Source organism: Pagrus pagrus, assembly GCF_965226575.1.
Source record: "Pagrus pagrus genome assembly, chromosome: 4".
In the NCBI taxonomy this organism is placed as follows: domain Eukaryota; kingdom Metazoa; phylum Chordata; class Actinopteri; order Spariformes; family Sparidae; genus Pagrus; species Pagrus pagrus.
The window spans coordinates 17,266,992-17,288,816 of record NC_140188.1 but is presented as its reverse complement, the minus strand read 5'-3'; the positions used below and the strand labels follow the sequence as shown (position 1 = coordinate 17,288,816).

Below are 21,825 nucleotides of genomic sequence, written 5' to 3'. Positions count from 1 at the left end.
AGATTTTCCAAAATGAAGTGTTGGGCGGTTAATGTTTCTGCAAACCACTGATACGTCAACATTTGTACGTGTCATCGGCTAGGTACCAAATCGATGTGTCTACAAAACCAGTCATCTCACATTCACATTACATGTTAATGACCTGACTTTCATATTTGGAGGGGGAGGGGATGGTAGTGGAGTTACAGGCAAGAAGGCTGCCGAGCTCCGCTGGATATTTCTGATGGTTAGTCGGGACATCTCCAGCAGCGTTTGTGGCGACCAAAACAGATATTCTAAGCCAAAACATGATCTTTTCCTGACACTAACCAAGTGGTTTTCAAACCTAACCAGAGCAGAAGCACAACACTGTCAAAAAAAAAAAAATGTAAATTGAAAATTCAGCGGAAATCATCATATCATCATCGTATCCATGGTTTGCAGAAACATACAGTGCCAACATTTATTCTGGTGATTGGGTTGGATTTTCCTACTCCTGAGAAATGAATGAAAAACAATGGCATGGCTTTAAAGAAAATCTAAAATTGTGAAGCTTACATCTGAAAATGGTCAGCAAATACGCGTACATGCTTTGTAGTTAAGAAGCAAAGAGCTGCTAAAACACTGCGTTGCAAAGGGAACTGAAACCTTAAAAAGCTGTAAGGAAACTTGACCGGTTGACCGCTCCTGTACTGTATGTCTCACTCAAACCCCCCTAAATGGCCACACACACACACACACACGCTCTAATGTTTTGTATTGTTTACGACAAAAATAGCGACCCGAGATTCTGTCACAGCTTTGATTAAGTCTCTTTGATTGCTGCTCTGTAGTGTACACAGTTATTGAGGCAGAGCTGGGACGGGGAGATCAGAGAAGGGGAGGGTCTATTTTGACTAAACCGTGTCCCTAGTGAGCTTTGAATTCTCTGATCACATACAATTCAAGCGCATAAGTGAAGTGAGTGTGAGAACGTGTGCACATTCCCAACATAGAGGAAAAAAAATCCATTGCAATAGTGTGCACATTAGAGGCATCGATATACTGAACGGTGCGTCGGGTATTTACAGTGCACGGAGCTCATTCATGTGTGCTCAAGTGTCTGAGCTTTTTACGCTCTTGCTTACTCTCTAGAATGACTTAAGTCTGAAAGTCACGATGCTGTACAGAGTTTCAGAAAACGCTCAACTGAGAGACTCCAGTCGGTGGCTTATGTGAGCCACAGGTGTGTAGATCAGTCGCCTATCAGCTGGTGCTCACAGATCACTGCTACAGGTAGTCATGACAAGCCAATGCGAGGAGAGGCTATTGGAAGACATTTGGTTCAGTAGGGGACTTCAACTGCTGCATGCGCTACAACTACAGTGCTGCCATAAGTGCCGGCAGGTGAGACACAGTTTCAGGGGTCAGATATCACTTTGCCTTTATTCCGCTGCTGAGAAACATTAGCTCTTTTCATGATGGACTTCCTTTCTGATTCACACCAATGCTGGAGGTAAATTAAAAAAAGTAATAATTCAATTTGAGTATCACGGTTTGTTAAACAAAACCCAATTCAGCCTTCTTTGAATGTCTGCTATAGCTACCACGTATAAATAAAACAAATTAAAAAAATCAGACTTTGAACACCTATTAAGAGCTTTCAACTCGAACTGAAACCCGAACAATGAGCTCAGGCTTTTCTTGGCACAGGCTCTCTTTTTCATGGCAGTAAAAACAAGCTCAACCACTGCACCCTTTTGTAAGTAATAAGCAGTCAAGGGCATTATGTTGCACAGTTTAGCCCTCCTTTGCACAATGGGCATTTTGATAACAGTGCAATGGATACAGCTGAGGATTTAGACAGCATTACCGTTAGCAAAACTCTAATTGAGTTAAGAAATTGGGTCACAGTAGGGCAAGTTCAGCCAGTAAAAACATATGACAGTGTCTGCAAACAAGCCCGTTTAAGAGATTGCTTAGTCTGTTTTCATCCAGCGTGTGGACAATATGTCATGGACTGCTTGCATAAAGAGTTTTGTGTCCTATCTTATGCTCTTTTGGGTTGCTGGTTCAATGCCAGTCTTTCTGTTTCAATCTTGAAGCTGGAAATGTTTCTTTATCTGTCATCATCGCAGGTCGTGATCACAGTGATGGGCACTCACTGTAATATGATGTTGTAACCACTGCTGTCCACATAGAGGGACCTAGATTATTTATGAAGGGTTTTTTATGAGCAGATGTCTCTGAAAAGTGCTGTCAAAATCCAAGAAAGTCTTTCAATTGTATCAAAATGTGCCCTTGTTCACTTTGCAAAGCACCTGCTACATATCGGTAAGTGAAGACACACAGCATCCTTAAATCTCTGGATCTGAAAGAGTTGCTCCCCCTGTGTCAGATCATACACATTGTACTGCATATCCCTGTAATGCAGCAGGTCATCACATGATTCTGAATCCGACCGAACTGGCTCATCTTCAAAGAGTTACATCTCAAGGAATCTGCCGCAATGTGAAAAACTATTTGAGACTCCTCTGACCCATCATAAGTCAAGCTAAAAGGCTTCTCCCTCTCCCTCCTCTTTCATTACTGAGCCTCATTACCGAGGCCGTTCCCCTCGTTCACACTTTCCTCCGTCACCGCCAATCTGAATCTCCGAGGACATCAAAGGGAGAGCGCCGACACAACCCGTTAAGCCCTGTGCTATGTCATCAGCGGGGAGTATGGTGAGTCTGCTGGCCTGTTATCAGATTTCTGTTGCACTTCTGGACAAAATATGCTAATTTAAACGGAAGCTAAGCAGAACGCAGGTATTTTTCTCCTCATCCTCATCTGTGTCGTCTCTCATTCTGTCTTTTTCATTTGCTCTCATTGTGGACTGACTACACGTACAAAATATTTAGATTTTCTCAGTGAAGGTAAAAAAACAACCCTGACAGCAGACAGCAGCATTTTAAACTATAAGGCTTGCACTCAATTAATCCTACATTTGACTTAACTTAATAAATTAGTAATCAATATCATATATTCGTTATGCAGCTTTTGTTACGTAAGGTGGTTTCCATTAGGTCAGAAATGGTTCATATATTTTTTCCTCATTACTTTTTTTTTTTTTTTTAATAAAATAATGAAAGAGCGCACGACTTTCGATCTGATCGAGACTTCTCATTGAGTTTCTTGTGGGTACGCAGCATCCCCTGAATGTCTCCACAGGGTGGTTCTTTAAAAAAACATGAAAATATCTTATTGACATAAATCCTCACGGGTGATTTGGAGCTGTGAGTCAGCTCTGAGCTCGGGCCACTCTGGCTTACTGGATTACTTTACTTTCTCAAACATTTGGCCTACATACCAGGCTATAAATTATATTGCAAAGAGGAAAGAATCCCTGTCATTAGCGAGTGCGTTCCTGTAAAGATTTAGCAAACGAGTTGGGAAGCGACGTAACTGATGTTTACTTGACAAAACACATTACCTTATTAACTAGTTTGGTGTCTTGTGAGTTAGTTTAAAGGTGAAAGCTTGCTACTGTGTTATAGCAGGGATCAATCAGGAAGCTTAGAGTGCAGACGAAATGAAATAGAAATGTAATATACAGCATCATGTGATCAATAGTCTCTGTCGTGTAATTGAATCTCGAGCATCTCAAACAACACAGACAGAAAATATTAGACAAGTGGCAAGTTAAGTAGTCATTTCTTTTTTTTTCCTACGGGTTTTCTGCCTTCCTGAGTTGTGTGGCCTGGACACGTGTAGCTGTGCTGGACTGACTCTGAGTCACAAGAGACGGGGAGAAAACATGCGACTCAGGACAAACATTGTTTGACATGAACAAAACCTTGGTTTGTGTGTTTTTCTTTGAGCGAGAATAAAGCTTTAACAGCAACAGGGTTCTTTGTCTGACTTCCTATCTGTTCCGTGTGTGGAATGCATTTCTACTGTGTACTGTGTGTATGTCTGTATAAACAACATGCTACAACTGGCCCTTTCTTTTTTCCCCGTCTCCCTCTGAAATCACTCGGCTGAGCCTCAGTGGACACAGCTTTTTCCCTGGCTTTCATCCCATTGTCTTCAAGGAGAAGGGGCTTGTTGCACATCCTCGACCAGCCGGGTGGCTCCACAGTGTGCTGAGAGCATGGGAGCAACAAGAAGGGTGGGGTTGGGGGGGCGGGTGGGCTTGTGACAGTGTGTTACTCATCGATGGAGTGAATGGAGTGAATCGGCGTGGTTGGCCCATAGTGCAGGATGGGCGGCCCGGGTGAGGGCAGGGCACCAGATCCAGACTAAAACATACACAATGAAAACAAATTCAGTCCCAATCATTCTTTTTTTTCTTCTTCTTCCTCTCAGTCACTTCGTCTTTTGCTCGTCAGATGAACTGGGCATGCGTCATCCCCCCCTGTCCTCGAACCCAGTTTTTGTTAGGCACATATTACCCAAAACATCTTCTACAGTGTTGTGTCAAAGTGATGTGCTGGCTACCATATCAGTTAGGAAAGAAACAAACATTTTTAGACAACGTTCAGATTCCTGGTTTAAGAGGTGGTCAAAGTTCAGAATATCACTCAGGTTCCTCCTCTTTTTCCCCTGAAGTCTCTGACTGCGGAAGGATTTCCTCTTCCTCTAGAGCCGGCATCTCCTCCCTCTCGTCGAGGCCGTAGGTCGACTCCTCCTCCTCCTCCTCCTCCTCTTCTTTGCTTGCTTGCTCCTCCTCTTCCTCGTGAATGGCTGTGATTGGGTCGGTGGTGCTGATGCAGTTCGGCTCCTCTTTCTGGGCCTCCTCTTGGGCTTCTGCAGCGATGACTCTTTTCCACATTTCATGGTTTTCCAGAAGATGCTGCGTGATCTGGCAAAACACTTTCCTCCTGCTCACCTTTTTGGTTTCTTGCCGCTCTGTCGGACACAAAGGAAAAAGTCAGGCTCTCGAGAGGTGATGAGAGAATCGATACCACTAACATGTGTTTTCATTAAATGTGGAGCTCGCCAGCAGACGGACAGCTTAGCTTGGTATTAGTTTAATAAATAGGAAAAACAAACCTATTTCTTCCTTGAACAGTAACATTTACAGATACATGAGATACATGTGAGCTTGCAGCCTGACTTATGGTAGGGCGCTCTACACTTTTGATTCGTGTCTCTTGCGTAACCGCTTCAAAATATGCTTCAGCTAAAGGATTCAGTCGTCTCCATGGTAACCAGGAGCTATCCTATATAGGATTTGTGGACGCGAGGGCTCGTGCCGCTTCCCAGCTTTGCAAGCTTGACCTACACAGGCTTCACCCTATGACAACCACGCTGGCTGCACCTGGTTACAGTACGTAATATCATCCCAAAGGGTATTTGTATCCTTCTGACTGCTCGCTTGTGATGGCGTCTTCAACACTTCAGAATTCTCCAGATGTGCAACATGAACAGTAAGCGTTGAGTGACACTATTTTCCATCGAAGATTCGTCATTTTTGTGTCAAGCACCCTACCATACATCAGGCTTAAGAGGTGCTGGTGTGCAGATTTTTTTGTCTTTTCTTTTTTTTTGTTACCATAAACAGATGCAGACTAGCTGTTTCCCCTTATTTCCATTCTTTATGCTAAGCTAAGCTAATTGACATAAACGAGATTGCTGTCATTCTTTTAAAGTAACTCTAAGCAAATAAATGTATTTAGCAAAATCTCAAACTATTTATTTAAACTGGCCATTCAGTAAGTATGTTAGCTAACCAATGCTAGTTTCATATTCAAAATCTCTGATGGTATTCTTTTCAAGTGTATGACAGTTTCGGAAGCAGCTCCAGTCGTACAATGCCTTTCAATAAATGTAAATAAAACAATTCATTTAAAAAAATTATATAGATTAATGTAGTATTTATACAGTAGAAATCCTGAAATCTACCCTCAGCTTTAAACTAATTTGAAAGTACCATAAGATGCCAACAGTCTGTTCACCCTTCTACCATGTGGCAAAAGATACAGAAGAATCTGCTGCCATACCACCAGACTATGGAGTAACTTTATTCCTCAGGCTATAGAGACTTTTTCTTACAGAATGTAGCAAAAAGTGACTTTAACTCACATTTTATTCTACAACACTAGTGTTGTAAAATGACTATCAAACGCACCTACGAACCTTTAAACCATAAGATAAGAAAACTAGTTATAACTATACACAATTAACATTGGGTGACATGGGGAATAAGGCAAGGGTGAAACACCAAACACCAAAGACTGAAATACTCCAAATCAACCAAGCTTCAAATCGACAGTCGACACCCCTGAAACTCTCAGATTGATTTCTCTTTTGTGAATCCCAATCTACAAAACTTCATCATCAGCACTGATTTACAATCTTCACCCCAAGAAATAAGCAAAAAAGAAATCAGATAACTCTTCAAGTCCTGTCAAATCACTCTGGGTCTCACCAAGCAACAGGACATTATATTTTCTGCGTCATTAATTATTGAGATGTTGACATACGGGAGTTGTCAGAATTTATTGATGCGTCCTCATCTGCCACATCCTCATCTTCCTCCTCTGTGTCTTGTCCTTCCTTCGTCTCCTCTGGCTCCGTCTCTCCCTCAGGCGGGTCAACCCAGCGTCCCGGCATGAGAGCAGCGGAGTCGTAGGACGAGCACAGAGGTCCCACTATGTGAGTGATGAAAGACTCCTGTAGTTTAGCGAGCTGCGGGGCGGACCGGTCCATGAACGGGCTGATGGGAAGGCCCAGGCTTGCTTCTTCGTCTCCCTAGAAGTGTGCGAACACGGCAAATATGTCAGAGGCACAGAAACAATAACATTTATGATGGTTTATGATCAATGTACTGGGAAATGGAACATTTACATTATGTGGTAATGAGATTTAATGAGACATTTTCCCCACTGAGCCATTTTTAATTTGTTTAAAAAGGTTGCTGTCTTGAAATGAATCCAGCAGTCTCAGCCTCTTAAGCATCAGTTCTTGAGAATTCATGCAATATTTGAAGACGCTCTTAAAATTAAAATCTTTTATAAATTAAAGATGGTCTGGCTAACTATCAACAGCAAATATTTGGTTTGATCATACATGAATTCAAACATTTCTTTTTATTATTTTCTTTATATTTTTTTCTTCACTGATGTTAAAGACTTCTCCCTCTATGAGCCCGAGAGTAGAGCTGCAACTATTAGTCGATTAATCGATTAGTCGACCGGATGGAAATTAATCGCCAACTATTTCGATAATCGAATAATCCCTTTGGTAATTTTTTAAATAAAAATGTCAAACATTTGCGGGTTCCAGCTTCTTAAATGTCAAGATTTGCTGCTTTTCTTAGTCATTGATGCTAGTGAATGAAGAGTCTTTGGGTTGTGGGCTGTTGGTTGGACAGAAGAAGCAATTTAAAGATGAAACTTTGGGCTCGAGGAAACTGTGAGGAGCATTTTTCACATTTTGTTTTGATATTCTATAGACTAAACAATTAGCCAATCAATTGTAAAACTAATCTGCATGATAATCAACAATAATAATAATTATTGGTTGCAGCCATACCAGAGAGACAATCATGGTACAAATAATGTTATGGGACAACATATAAAAACTGCCATCTACAAATTGAAATATGGAATAACAACCAGTCAAAAGCATAAAAACATTTTGAATTAATTAAAACATTACTGACTGTGTTCATTGTTAAAACTTGCAGACGTTACTACACTCTGCCCGTTGAGCTCGAGCACACAACATCAATATTTATTATATAATTTTATATGGAAGAAAACATTTTTTAAAAGAGAGGTTAGACTGTATAAACCCTGATATACATTTTCTCTGTACATCTTCACCGGGAAGCACACAAAGCCCCAGATACACTCCCCCTGGGTACAGTCTCCTGTAAGTAGGTCAAGAGGACTACAAATACAAAAACATCAATTCAACTGTGGCTCATCTGTAGGCATCAATCAGAGAAATGAGTCTATAAACAGTCTCAGTAATGGTGACTATTATCTCTATATTTGCTTCCCACAAGGTCCCAGATAATAATAGTGACATAAATATTCTAATCATGTTTTTATTAAAGGGGCACGACAACAAAGTCTGATGCAACAAAACAGATGTTTGAGATTTACTGAAGTAGAAAAATCATCTATTGTAAATAAAAGCCAAAGTGGAGCCACGGTGCTCTTTCCTTGTCCTCAGATAATTGCCATTCGTGCATTTTCCATCTTTCCATTTTGCGTCCACAAAGAGAGACCTATAATCAAACAAACCAACATAATTTTTGGATTTAATCTGCTGATTGGTCTCCTGGTGGCATCCATATTCACACAAACTGAGCCCATATCTACACTAACCTTCAAAATGCTACTGTTCACTTCCTGTTCCAGCACAATTTGTTGTTCCTGATAGATTTTCTCTACAGAATGTAAATAAACAGATCTCTAGAACTTGTCCCAGCAGGCTTGTGGGATATTTACCATTATTTTTTGCCCTCTGTTGATGATAACGATGGCTGGATGGTGGAACACAAGCTACAAACCACAGTCATATGGGCTGTGGTTTGTAGCTTGTGTTCCACCTTTATATATGGCAAATGACATTCATGTATTTTGCGTTTGTGTGATGCCTTCTGATGTCAGGGCGTTTTAAGCAATTCAGGAGGACAGAGGGGTTACCATTGCTATGGCAACCTGAAACCTAGATGGCGTGGTTCATGCGAGAGGTGTGTGCATATATGTATGTGTATATATACTGTAGTATCGTCAGAGCATGAGTAGGGGGAGAGGGGGATAATTGTTTATCATAAGCAGAAATTGCTGATGTTTTGGACATTTAAGCGGCGTTTTAAGAGCATAATGTAAATGCATGTGTGTGTGTGTGCACCATATAAACATGTGTGTGCTGGCTCGATTGCCTCTGAGAGCCTCGGGTCCCTCCCTGTAATCTTCCTCTGTGTGGCTGTGAGTGAGCGCTGACAAAAGGACTCAAATGAAACCCCTTGAGGCAAATGGTGATTTGCGATATTGGGCTATATAAATAAAATGGACTCGATTCATTCAGGTCATCCGTCTACTCTCTCTCGAGAAAACATAAGCACAACCTCTGTCTCTCACCCATCCTCTCCTGATGCTCCCACTCAAAGGACATACATAATTCTCAAAGCTGTTATGAGATTGAGATCAGAAGGTTTGAGAGGAATAGCACGATGCTAAGCTTCAGGAGCAGATCAGAGTGAGGACTTTTCCCTCAGTAATCAGCACAGAAATGTTCTCGCTGCAACACAGTGTTTTGATGTGGTTGGTGCACACAATCACCTCAAAAAAGACTAAATAACAAAATAAATGTTGATAGAGAGCTTGCTGATTGTGGAAGGAGCCTGGTGATAATAAACGTCTGTTACAGCCAACTCGTCTGATTTTTCCTTCAGAGAAGATGAATGTCAAGGATACCGCTGACTGTGAGGCATAGAATAGCTTCAATCATGCCTTAAATAAAGTCTCAAATTAATGCTTTTCAAATTACAACATGCCATTGCTAGGCAAGTAGTCATGTCTCACTGGCTAATCAGATTTGATCTTCATCCACCCACTCTGCACCGACTGAATGGGCCAATGAGAGCCATCGTTAGTTAAGAACAGGATTTGTTGCCAGGCATACGTCTACAGAAGTCCTGAACAAATTCACGAGCTAGTAGGTAAGTGTTTTGGCCTTTTCAGTTTCTGTTAAGAAGACGCATCCATTTGTACACACACACAACCTCGCTGAAGGGTCCTTGAGCAAGAAATCGAATCCCTCTCATTTGCAGAGGCGCTGCTGTGCAGTTGACCTCGCGGTGGAGGAAGATGAGCAAAGAGAAGAAATGCCTGATGACAGTTTGTTGGTTGTTTGTTCCTTGTCAATCAAATCTGATCAAACCACATCCACACAGTCCTGACTGTTGAATCTTTATAAACAACATCTAAAGATGTGTTATTTTTATTTTGAGTAAAGCTGCTGTAAGTGAAATATTTGTATTAGAATAAGTATTAAACAGCTCTATATTCAAACAGTTATCACTGTGATAGAGCGTTTGGTCAGTAACCCACGTCTCTCCTCCAGGAAAAAGAAAATGTCTGGTATCCCTTCAACTCAAGTCCTGTCTTCTCATGAACATGCATTTTCAGAAGCTTTAGTTCAGTTTTTTATACTTCTTTCACCCTTTTCCACGTCTGTTAGCAATAGTTTCTGCAAATGTTAATAATCAGCGGTTATTATTCCAAAACAATACACTCCCATCTATCTATGTGTGAGATGCTATCTATTCTCCACCGACCATCTGTCTGTCTCAGATTGCAGAGAACGATGAGCTTACTTGTTCGTAGAACTCGTTGACGATCCCCTCTGTCCACTGCAGGTGGAGCTCCTTGCACTTCAGCGGTCCATTGACATCAGCCAGCTTGATGCACATCTGGCACACCAGCAATCGGTCGTTTTCGTTGGTCCAATCAATCCCAGACACTCCTTCATCACCCACCTGGGGAGATGTGCACAGGCAGGTTTGTGTAAAGACAAATCCAGTTATGGATTGAAAAGAATTCCCTACTGCTTGGTTGTCAACTTTAGTTTAGGACAATCTAAGAGAAAATAAACGAGAGCTGAGAAGAGATGACGTTGATTCGGATTGTTACCTTTGCATTAAACTCTGCCAAGAAGTCAAAGTGCTTTTTGAGGTCTGTGGCCAGGATGGCTTCAATGACAAGGAAGCGGAAGCGCTTGAACTCCACATGTTCAAGGTTAACCAGGAAGTTGTACTCAGGTCGAGACATGAAGAGGTTCCACGCTGAAGCTGCATGATGATTTTCCAAGACTGAACGATCATTGTATAGAAGAGCCTGCAGCAGACGACGAAGAGGAGAGAGAAACATTCAATCGATTACCAAAATAGCTGGCGATATATTTAAAAGTTGACAGCTACACTTCAAGCTCACATCAATGCACTTAAGGTGATCTGCTGACTATCAACATTTTATAAACTGAACGTGTCTACTTCAAGCCATGTTGTGAGCTTAATGTGCTACAGTAAGTTGATGAGGCTTGCTGTCTCGGTCTGTTAATGAATATTATGTAGATGTATGAGTTTAGATTGATCAATTATTCACAAGATGATTCATCCTCTGCAGTTCCCGGACGTGATTGGTTTGGAAATTTCCACACAGCAGCTGGTGCACAACAACACATGGCAGATTCAACATAATAGCCAGTGTTGGGCTCTGGATGCACTTTTGATGCACTGTATTCACATAAATACATAGATTTCTGATGAGTTGGCTGAGCACAAGCAGTAATAGGTTACTTCAACTTACTGATGAACTAAAATAAAGTCTTGGCAGGTGCAATGTTTTGTCAGGATATTTTATAAAACCAACAGTGAATCACCCTCATTATTCATCAGTGGCACCTCTCTGAAGCACACCTACACTTATTTACCTGTGGTGCACTCGTAGCTACTAGAAAGGCGTTGGTTCTTCCGGGATGGTCATAGTCATGCATGGCAGCAGCTACATACAGGGCCATGAGCTCCAGGCCGGGGATGAGGCCAGCCAGGGAACAGTGGCCTTCCTCCTGCACAGAGTTCATCCTCGACATCAGGAAGCCTGTGGCACCAGGCGTAATGCCATTCTCTGAGTCTACGGGGGAAAGATAAGAGACCACAGCTCATGATCCATTCACTGATTATTAGACAATGATGGAGGACAGCTGCTAGACTCTCAGCCCAGAACCAAAAAAGAGACTTCAGCTGCACAGAACAAGTCTAAGAGGAGACGTTCTTGCAGGTTGTTCTCGAGGAACTAATGTGTATATTAAAAGTCCTCACCAGTGTGTATCCCATTCTCCGTCAGCAGGGTGGGCAGGCTGGGCACAGGCTGAGTGGTGAGGTACCACACAGCATGCAGCACATCAGTGGCATGGATCCGGTTATGATCTGAGGAGAGGAAGATAAAATGCTCATTCACACCAGTGGAGGGCAGTAACTCCACTGTGAAAACAAGGGGTCTGTAACAATGCGGAGGTAATGGTTTTCTGGCTCTTAAAAAAAGGTCCAAGTTGTGGTAGAGCTCTATGGTGAGCCACGTTTAACTATGAGAGAGCACAACATGGACAGAGACAATGCTCCCATGTTATTGGGCATCGGTACTAAGTTACACTAGCTTTACAGGAAGACAGGCTGTTTACTGTTGTATCCGTCTGAGGATTAGCACTTAGATCTTGTACTTAAAGGTGCAAATCTCTTCTGAAATTTTGATCAGAAGAGAAAGAGAGATTTTTTGTTGTTGTTGTATGCCTATACAATCTAAATAAACAAACTGTCTTCCTGACTGAAGATGGCCAAGCTATCATCGCTGCTGGTGAAGGAGTCCCACCCCCTACAGGCCACTATCACAGCACTGGTCAGCTCCTTCAGTGACAGGCTGATACACCCCAAGTGTGTGAAGGAGAGGTATCGCAGGTCCTTCCTTCCTGCTGCTGTCAGAGTCTACAACCAGCACTGCTCCCAGTAGACCTCACTGTGCACTGTGCAATAAAAAAACTCTGCACATATCCACACACTTTCTGGTTTGCACAAATTGGACAATTTTTAATATCCATATTTATTATTTATTGTTTGTAAATAAAAATACCAACTGTTTAAACTTACACTGTCCATATTATAAATAATAAATACTATGTCATATTGTAAATACCAATTTCATATTGTAGATATTATGTATATACCAGTTAAATTCTATTTCTTATGTCTTATTATATTGTTTATTTTTTACTTTTATTACTGTTTAAGTGTGATACTGTCCTTTGGCTGTTGTGACAAAGAAATTTCCCCATTTGCGGGACAAATAAAGGAATTCTGATTCTGATTCTGATTCTGATAAAGTGAATAAACAAACTGACCTTAAAGGACAGCACCATTTCATACTGTTTTACTTTGTTTATATTTGGCGGACCCTGCCACCTTTCTAGCTTCAAACAGTGTTCTGAGGCCTTATTTTCTTCTGAGAACAGCTTGTTTATTCAAATAGGGAAAAATAATATCCTAGTTTGAATTATTACCACATTCATATTGTTAATATTAACATTTTGAGTTTGAATCTCGTACATAATGCCCCTTTGAATAAGGATAGCAATACCACAATGTACAAATACTCTGTTACATTAGAAGTATAAAAGAATTTGAATAAATACTGTAATTATCATTGATGATATTTGTTGATTAATCTAAATCTGCAAAGTAATTAGTGACCAAGTAAAGTTCAAGTACCTCAAAACTTACATACAGTACTCGAGTAAGTGTACTTCATACACTTCAAACAAGAAACAGCAGCTACAGTATAGAAAATCCAATATTTAATTTAAAATATAGAGATCATGTAATCAAAACTATTCGGTCACATACTGTCATTACAATTCATTGAATTAACACAAGAGCTCAATGCTGCCTGTGAGCTATATCTTCAGTCTCAGCATGAACCGACACAAACGCTGCTGTTCATCAGATGATTTAACCTTGATATCCCTGCTAACTGTGAGCAACGTTAGCACACCATAAACTACCTAGCAGGAGGTCAAAGGCCTGTTAGTGGGGCGGTTATTTCACTGACGTAGCGATGCCTCCACCTTGTGGCAGACAAAGATAATGCTGAATATAAACATGGAGACCCTCTACTCACAAGGGATGACCCTGTATCCGTTCTCCAGAGCGTGGAAGTAGTTCATGAACTCTTGTATGGGGATTTTAAAGGTCTCAAATAGACCTGTGTCCTCAAAGAGCCGATAGGAAACCTGGGACAAAAAACATGAGGAAAACATGCTGTGAATCATATCTTACTTCTGGGTCTTTACTCACTGCCTGAATTAGCAGCTAATGTCACAACCAAACCGAGCTGCTAATTACATACATGTGAACATTTCCCATCAATATGAGATCCCTTTAATGAAATCAGTATTGATCTGTTGTCATTAGATAAATGTCATATGGGTTTCGACACCTCATCATTAGTCAGTGCCCACCTGACTGAGGATGCAGCCCGTCTTGCCGTGCGTCTTCTCCACTAGACTGAAGATGGGGAAGTTCCAGTTGTTGAGTTGATTCATCAGAGGCTCCAGACCCTGCATCACGAGAGGATCCGGGGCCAGGATGGCCTTGTCCTGTGGGTACAGAGGTACAAACAAACTCCATCAGACTGAAACACTTGAAAGGCATGTTCAAAGATGTTCTGGTGTTTATTGAGCAGTTATTTAATGACACATAAAGGTCTTACTAAGAAAAATAATGACCCATCTTCTTTATTTCTTTTTGTTTTGGGAGGTAAAGAAAGCACATAAAGAAGCACATAACAAGTAACTGAGACTTGTTCTCATCGCCTGCCTGATTGCCCACCTCTGGTGATGGCAGGAGCGGGTGAAGAACGATGCCCTCCGCCAGATACTCCCTGCAACCTTCCCTGGCTTCAGGCGGCTTCTTGCCTCCCTCTCCCTCCTCTTCATTCTGTGCAAAGTCGCTGCTGTCACTGTGGTTGGTCTCGTAGGTGCTGTCGTAGGTGCTGTCATAGTCTGAAGAAGCTACGACCCGCTCATCTGAGGAGACATTACACATGTTAGACACACAAAATTTGATGTAACTATGTTAGTGATTATCCAGAGTAACAATGAGGGCAGTTGTGGAGGAGAAGTTATAAGCCTAGGAAAGCAGATGGGACTTCAAGCATCTCACATTTAAATTTGATTCCATGAATGTATTTTTTTGTTTACCTGGATGTGGTATTCTGTCTCCTTTGCCCACAGTTTCTACCCCGTGGTTTAGCCGATTGTTGAATGGTCTGCCACAGCTGATAGAAGAGAGCAGAGAAACACAGGCACATTCAGAGGAAACGCACAAGTCCGTTCTGATTATCCCCTCTCATCTGATCACTGAAGTAGCTCCTGTCCTCACAGCACAGATTTAAGAAGAGACCCATTTTCACACAATCAGACACAGATGCATTTGAAGCCCAATATTTAGAAATCTTTCATCGAAACGTAACAGAAGAAGGAATCGCAAGGAGTGTGAGATCCTGTTACCTGCCGCAGAGCGATGGAGGCCGCCAGTGAGGGGTAGTGGAGCTCGGAGCGCTCTGGCTGTGAGTTAAGGCTCTGTGGTGGCTCTTGGGGGCCACAGGGCCAGGGGTCCGCTCTGTCAGGGGCCCGGCCGGCTCAGGAAGCTGCACTGAACACGTCTTGGTGGTGGGGCTGGAGGCAGGAGTGCCCTGGATGGGAGGAGAGGGGCACGGAGAGCCCAGAGGTGACACGTTGGATGGGGGGAAACCTGAAAAAGAGAGAAAGACTCTGCTAGTCAGTCTTTACACAATTTACTCTGATTATTATCTTACTTATTTTTTTTTTTACACACCTAGTCTTCCCAGTGGTTTGCTGTAGAGGTGGTTGGAGGCAGCATAGGAGGCAGACATGGAGCGACTCTTTGAGATGGTCATCATCACCGAGCTGTTCCATGATTCACTGATAAAATGTAAGAAAACCGTCAGATATATCAATTAAAAACAGTCTTCTTGATCTGTTACTGTTCAGAGTTCTTGAGGATTACCTGTCTGTGGTGTGTTTGATGCTGGCTGAGCGGTCTCGGCGTACAGGGCCAGGCTCGATGGTAGGCAGCCCTGTAGCTGAGGTGGTCGTGGTCCAAGTCGAAGAGATTCTCCTCAGCAATCCTGGGGGCAGACCCCGTCTTAGACGCTGTCATGCAGACAAACAAAGACGTGTTTAGAGAAGAGGTTTACAAACTGCTACTCCTCCTCTGAGACCACTGCAAGACAGCCTTCTTTTGACAGTACTTTTGTTGATTGGAGTCTCACCTTTATTTATTTAGCGATTCTGTATCTGTGATGAACTTGCTTCTCTATCTGTCAGAGAACTGAAATCCTCTGATGGTGTGGTCACTTTGGGTCTGCATGATCGTGCTTTGGATAAACCTGGTCCAGTTTCTGTGAAGTGTTTTCGCGCTACATGCACTTCCCCCTTAGAAACCTTTAATCTAGCCTTGATTCGACACTGAGGAAGCCCCTCTTCTTATAACTTTCGATGCGTTCAATTCCTTTCTGAATCCTCGAACTTTCTGGGGGTTTTTTTAGGTTTACTTGACAATACTAGATTTTCAATGTGGTCTCAGACTTTTGGATCTAGCTGTGTATTCAAATGACTCTCTGCTGCAATGGTTTAATTTCCCATCATTGTTCCCAAGATAATTCCATCTGGCACTAGACAAGTTGTGTGCTTCTACGTATCGTGTTGATTGCACAATGAGATATAGAATAATGAAACCATCTGTGATCGCATTTGTTTCCTGTAACGTTGACTTTCACGATACAATTCTGCCTTCCATCGGAAAAGGAGGGTAAACTGGTGACCCATTTCTATTATAGACTAAAGAATTGTATAAACTCATTTTTTGTCCTACGTCGTTGTTATTTGTGACTTTGAGGAAAATGGAAACGATCCAGCTGTCTTTACAACTGCGGTGCCAACAATAATACCACTTGGAAACGCTGGAGGGGAAGAGTTGTCTGTTGCCACTTTAAGAAGCAGTCGTTTCTCATCTTCTAGACATTGCTTGTCACAATAACTCTCACTCTGTTTGGACAATTATAATCCAGCATGAAAGTAAACGTTGACAGAGAGCTTGGGTCACAAAAGTCACACACAGTTAACACAACTAAAGACAGAAGTGCTGCCATCAAAATATAACATGAGGAAAACAAAGTCAGGCAGAGAAACTTTGTGGCTCTGTGGAGGAACACGGCTCTATTTAGTAGTTAAAACGATCCAGCCTCGGGCCACGATTTAAAGGAGACATATTATGCTCATTTTCAGGCTCATAATTTTGTTTTGGTTTACTACTAGAATAGTTTTATATGCTTTAGTGCTCAGAAAACACATCAGTTCTCATACTGTCCAGTGCTGCAGCTCTGTATTCCCCCTCTGCTCTGTTTTAGCTGCTGTCTCTTTAAGGCCCCTCCGCCTGACTACCCAGTCTGCTCTGATTGGTCACTTCACACACGCCTGAGCCAACACCGCTCACCAGGTCACCAGTTGGATCTGTCGTGTTTTCAGCTTCCAGTTAGTTTCACTTCTACTGTGAATATAGGCATAAATTATGCATATGTGTGACATGGTGACATAGTATGACGTCACAAAGTCACGGAATTAAAGGCGGGACTACTGACGAGGTGTTTCAGAAGTAATGTTTTCTGTGGGAGGGAGGAGCTCCTGTTGGCGTGGACTTTTTAACTTTCAAGACCTTTTGCATGCACAAGAATCTACATAACACACTGAAGGAAAGGGGAAAAAACAAAAAAGCATAATATGTCTCCTTTAAGTAATAAGGACAGCTACATTTTCCTACAGAGCAACTGTTGTTCCTCAATCCAAAAAGTGAAGACATCCAACTTGACCGATGCCAAATTTGTTCTTCCAGCTGTCTTCCAAGCATATGGAAGACAGAGTGAAATGAAAGTAGAAGGGAGTCAAGCTTGTTACCCCCCGTGGTCTCAATCCATCCAGTGTTGCAAATTTTGTTTAAAGCCACGAGCGAAACTTTTGTCACTTTGTGTTTGGTTCTCTCTGTCTCCCCCTCTCCCACTCACCAGTGGAATATAGAGGGCAGCAGAGGACCGACTCTCACACAGAACTGAGCAAAATAAGTTTGTTGTTTACTTCTTAGGCAGATAACCACACACACAAACACAGCAGCGTCATTGCCAACCAAACACACACACACACACGATCTCACAGTGGTATCCTTCTCTCCTACAGTGAAGGAACACTAATCAGAGGCATCTGAGGGAGGGAGAGAGGGAGGGTGACACAACAACACTTGGTGGTAATCAATCACCGTGAACATCATGGCTGGTGTCAGTTTTTATTATGTGGCGCTGAGTGCAATTTTTAATTTAGATCTGAAACATCTGCACTGCATTATTATGTAACTCCTATGTAGCTGACAATGATGCAAGCAGACACTAAGTTGGCTGTGATGGATTGCTGCATTTTATCTCATAAGTTTTAAGTCTCCGTTACTTTCTCTTAAATCTTAGAGCACTGTGGTGCGCTTTGGGAAATGTGCGGCCTGAATATGAAGTATTATGAAGACAAATCTGTGCAGCAGAAGTTGGTTCAATGTTTGGAGGCTGCTATAAACTCATCAAACTGTCTGAACTCGCTCAAATTGGCTGTCCCGTAATGAAAAACTCAAAACAAATGCACCTCAGCTCTCCAACACTTCTTATCGCCTTTATGTAACCGCTATTTCTGTCCAACAACAGGGCTGCACAATCGAGCTGAACCACCACCTTTTAACCCCTTGCCACACACAGACTCAACAATCCCCAGTGAGTTAAAATGAGGCGGCATCTCATTGAGTTTCACTACATGGCTCAGACATTTGAGCGCACTCAGGCAGTGTTAAAGCTGCTTGTCACTTTCCTGGTAGGCTATCCTGCATTGCATCACACGCTTTATTTAGTTTCCTTGCCCCCTTAAGTGCCTGCATACATTTTGAAGCGCTGGCCTTGTAAAACATTAAAAAGCCCTCTGGAAGCCTGTGCGTCATTGTTACATTAGAGCCCCACGCTACAGCAGCGAGGAGGGAAGAGATGTGGGGTGATGTACCTGTATGAGAGGTACACCGGGGCATACGTGTGTGTGTGTGTGTGTGTGTGTGTGTGTGTGTGTGTGTGTGTGTGTGTGTGTGTGTGTGTGTGCAACCATAGAAAAAGAAAAAAAAAGGCTGAAAAAGTTGACTCAAACTGTTTTCGTAACAGAATTTCTTTCTTGCTTCTGTCTGATCTTTTTATTTATCTTTTGAACGAAGACTTATTTGAGGAGTGCTACACACAGGTGTTGATTTTCCTATCTGTATCAATCAGCTTTGCAGCAGAGTGCAGCTGTAATTGAGGACAATTACTGTAATTCTTACAATGAAGCTTCTAAGAGATTCTGAGCGGGTAATCACAACTTCCTTTTAGCTGCTGAGTGAACTTGCAGTTTCCATCCTTAGTCTGTGGTATTTGTAATTATGGTTCAGTCACTGGACATTATCTCAAACAAACATTTACCTTTGGGATGGCCAGTCTCTCGGTCTTTTCGGGCCCCTCCTCGGAGTCAGAGCAGGTGTGTGTGTCTGCGGGGAAGCGAGGCCGGTGGAGCGGCTGGAGGCTGATCTGGGTGCTGAGGAGGTTGCTGACGGCCTTCAGAGAGCTGCAGGTGTTGGGGGGAAGTGAGGGGTCCGCCAGCAGGTCTGAGATCAAACCGTGGGCCTCACCCATCACCGCGATGTCCACCACCACGCTGGTGCCGGAAGACTGGAGAGAGTAAAGAAGATAAGAGATTGAAGGAGTCATAAGAGTGGTCCATACATCACAGCCATAAAAACATAATTAATAAACATCCCTCAATATTCTTATAAAGAATAACACACCCTACAGTACACCCACACCACCCCCTCTTTCCTAAACTCAGCTGTCAGTGATGCGACATATTGACTGATAAGCCCAAAGGATCATCTATGTCATAGGTCAACCATGTGTGCTCTCAATTATAGATTCTATCGTTAATGTCAACATGTGTTAATCAGCTCCTTGTTAGTTTATAATCAATTTCCTCACAAACCTATCCACATGTACATGCACACACAGACATGTACATGCGTGCACAGTATATATAAGGGTGCATGTAAATGTAGCATTGGTAATTAGCAAAGTCCAACCATATAAATGTGGAGAAAGCGAACGATACAATTTGTTTAAAATCAGAAAATCAGAGCTTAATATTACTGTAACCACCACTAGACGTCCTGCACATTACAACTTTGACAGATTTTTTTAAAGCAACAAAGAGGCACAACTGGAGCAAATGTCTGAGGTTGTATCAGCGTACTACGCACCAAACAACTGAACTGTGAGACAGAGACAGCGGCGACGAGGAGTGTTCACTGCAGAGACAGAGTTGAGGTGAGTTTACTTTGTGTCAGCTGAGCTGTGGCTCTCCACTGAACTCTGCGTGAACTGTGTTAGAAAATACTACCATCAAACTCTCCCACTCAGCCTGTGATGTTGATAGTTGATAGCAAAAGTTTGATACATCTGAACCTGCTTCTTGTTGTGTGTGTGTCACTGACAGTAGATGTCTCTGGCATAGGGCTCGGCGATATTGGCTTAAACTAATATTGCAATACTTTTAGACTATACTGTGAAACACACTGTTAGTCTCAATATAAGGCATGTATTAAAACAAGTAGAACAGTCTGATAAGTTCAGAAAATGACATCAGCCTTCAAAACCAGGAGAAGACAAGTTATGTCACATTACACAAAGGGGGACCCAAATGCAGACACACAGGCAGACTTAACGAAAAGTGAGTTTTAATAACAAAAAGATGAACATCCAAAAATGTAGCAGCAAAAGGATGATAAGAAAACAGGAGAAATCCAAGAATCAAAAGCAAAACAAAGTACCAAAACCAAAAACTTAAACTATGACAAGTTATATTATGTCATGGTATAACAAAATAATAATATATCTTCAAGCCCTCATTCAGCCAAACAATAGTACCGGACATTGTTTGCATTTCGACATGCCTATGACATCAGTTGTTGCTTTATATGAACCTTATCATCCTTGATACTTGACTTGACTGGAGAAAAGCGACTAAAAATAAAATGCTGCGAATTTAAAAATAAAAAAGTTATAAAAACGTGAGTGAGGTCATGGAGCAGGTTAATCATCGCATTCAAACTGGCTCGGATGGTTTGTTGTTTTCTACTCCTCCTCTCCCCCACTGGGCCAACACATGAAGCCAATCACGTGATCACTCAATCCATTCACTCTCCCTTCTGCCTTGGCGACTGCTTGTGTCTTTGCCTCACTTTTGCATTCAGAGGTTTTTCACATCCTGATCCAGTTCTCCTACTCCGTTTGCAGTTTACTCAATCACAGTTTATGACTCACACACAGACATTTGTCCCCATTACAGCTTAATCTTAGGTAGAAATAGACAAAAGATGTGTGGGTGGAGGTGGTGGGGGAAACATAAAACCACCTGCCCGAATTTAAACACAGCGACAGACGATTCTCATAATTTGCTTCCTTAAACAGATTGTATTAGCTCTTCAAACAGGGCTGTGATGTGATGAGTAAATGCATCGTAGGAAGACAGTTTCCTGGAAGAGCGCGTGTCTGTATGCGTGCATGTGCCGGTGTGCATGTGTCACCTCAACCTGAACAAAACCCATTAGACCACTCCAGAGCTTTATGACATCCTGCTATTGTGACATTCACCCATTACCTGGCAGTAATGGACTCTGTTCAGCTAATGTCAGGGAGAGAGTGAGATAAAGGGGCCTCGGATATGCCTGTGACTCTGGTTCTCTCTGTGTGTGTGTGTGTGTGTGTGTGTGTGTGTGTGTGTGTGTGTGTGTGTGTGTGTGTTGCAGCTGCACTTAGATTTCTGATATTTTAGCATTTAAAAGAAAAAAAAAACTACAGTATTTGTGTGCATTCAGTGCAACGTGCATGAGCATTTGAGCTGATGAAGTGCCACAGAGGGCTGTCCTGGTTGAGACACAGTGGTGAAGGAAGGCGAGGGAGAAGGTTATTGATTCCTCCCAGCATAAAGGCCCACAGGAGACAGCAGGGGGGGAGTGATGGTCAATGAGTAAATCAACAGTGGACACACACACACACACACACACCCACACACACCCACACACACAGAGGCATTCATGTCCCAGAATTGCCCCTTGGGATCAGCCTGTCAGGCTTTCAGGGTTACACAGTACATGGTGCGCACAGAAAGATGGGTCATAGTCCCTCAACAAAT

The 21,825-nt window shown here is 42.3% G+C and overlaps 1 protein-coding gene across 3 annotated transcripts in view; it reads right to left on the bottom strand.

Moving 5' to 3' along the window:
- Positions 1 to 4,127: 4,127 nt before the first annotated feature.
- pde3a (phosphodiesterase 3A, cGMP-inhibited) overlaps positions 4,128 to 21,825 on the bottom strand; it is a 49,988-nt gene continuing 32,290 nt past the window's right edge. For all 3 annotated transcript variants that reach the window (XM_084350095.1, XM_084350096.1, XM_084350097.1), the window contains 14 exons: positions 19,065 to 19,310; positions 15,542 to 15,687; positions 15,350 to 15,456; positions 15,022 to 15,265; positions 14,713 to 14,789; positions 14,342 to 14,538; positions 13,972 to 14,109; positions 13,632 to 13,743; positions 11,783 to 11,890; positions 11,395 to 11,594; positions 10,596 to 10,799; positions 10,280 to 10,441; positions 6,429 to 6,696; positions 4,128 to 4,851 (listed from right to left, as the gene is read on the bottom strand). In XM_084350095.1, coding sequence (XP_084206221.1) covers positions 4,520 to 4,851; positions 6,429 to 6,696; positions 10,280 to 10,441; positions 10,596 to 10,799; positions 11,395 to 11,594; positions 11,783 to 11,890; positions 13,632 to 13,743; positions 13,972 to 14,109; positions 14,342 to 14,538; positions 14,713 to 14,789; positions 15,022 to 15,265; positions 15,350 to 15,456; positions 15,542 to 15,687; positions 19,065 to 19,310 — 2,541 coding nt within the window. In that variant the 3' untranslated portion in view covers positions 4,128 to 4,519. The remainder of the gene's footprint in view (positions 4,852 to 6,428; positions 6,697 to 10,279; positions 10,442 to 10,595; positions 10,800 to 11,394; positions 11,595 to 11,782; positions 11,891 to 13,631; positions 13,744 to 13,971; positions 14,110 to 14,341; positions 14,539 to 14,712; positions 14,790 to 15,021; positions 15,266 to 15,349; positions 15,457 to 15,541; positions 15,688 to 19,064; positions 19,311 to 21,825) is intronic.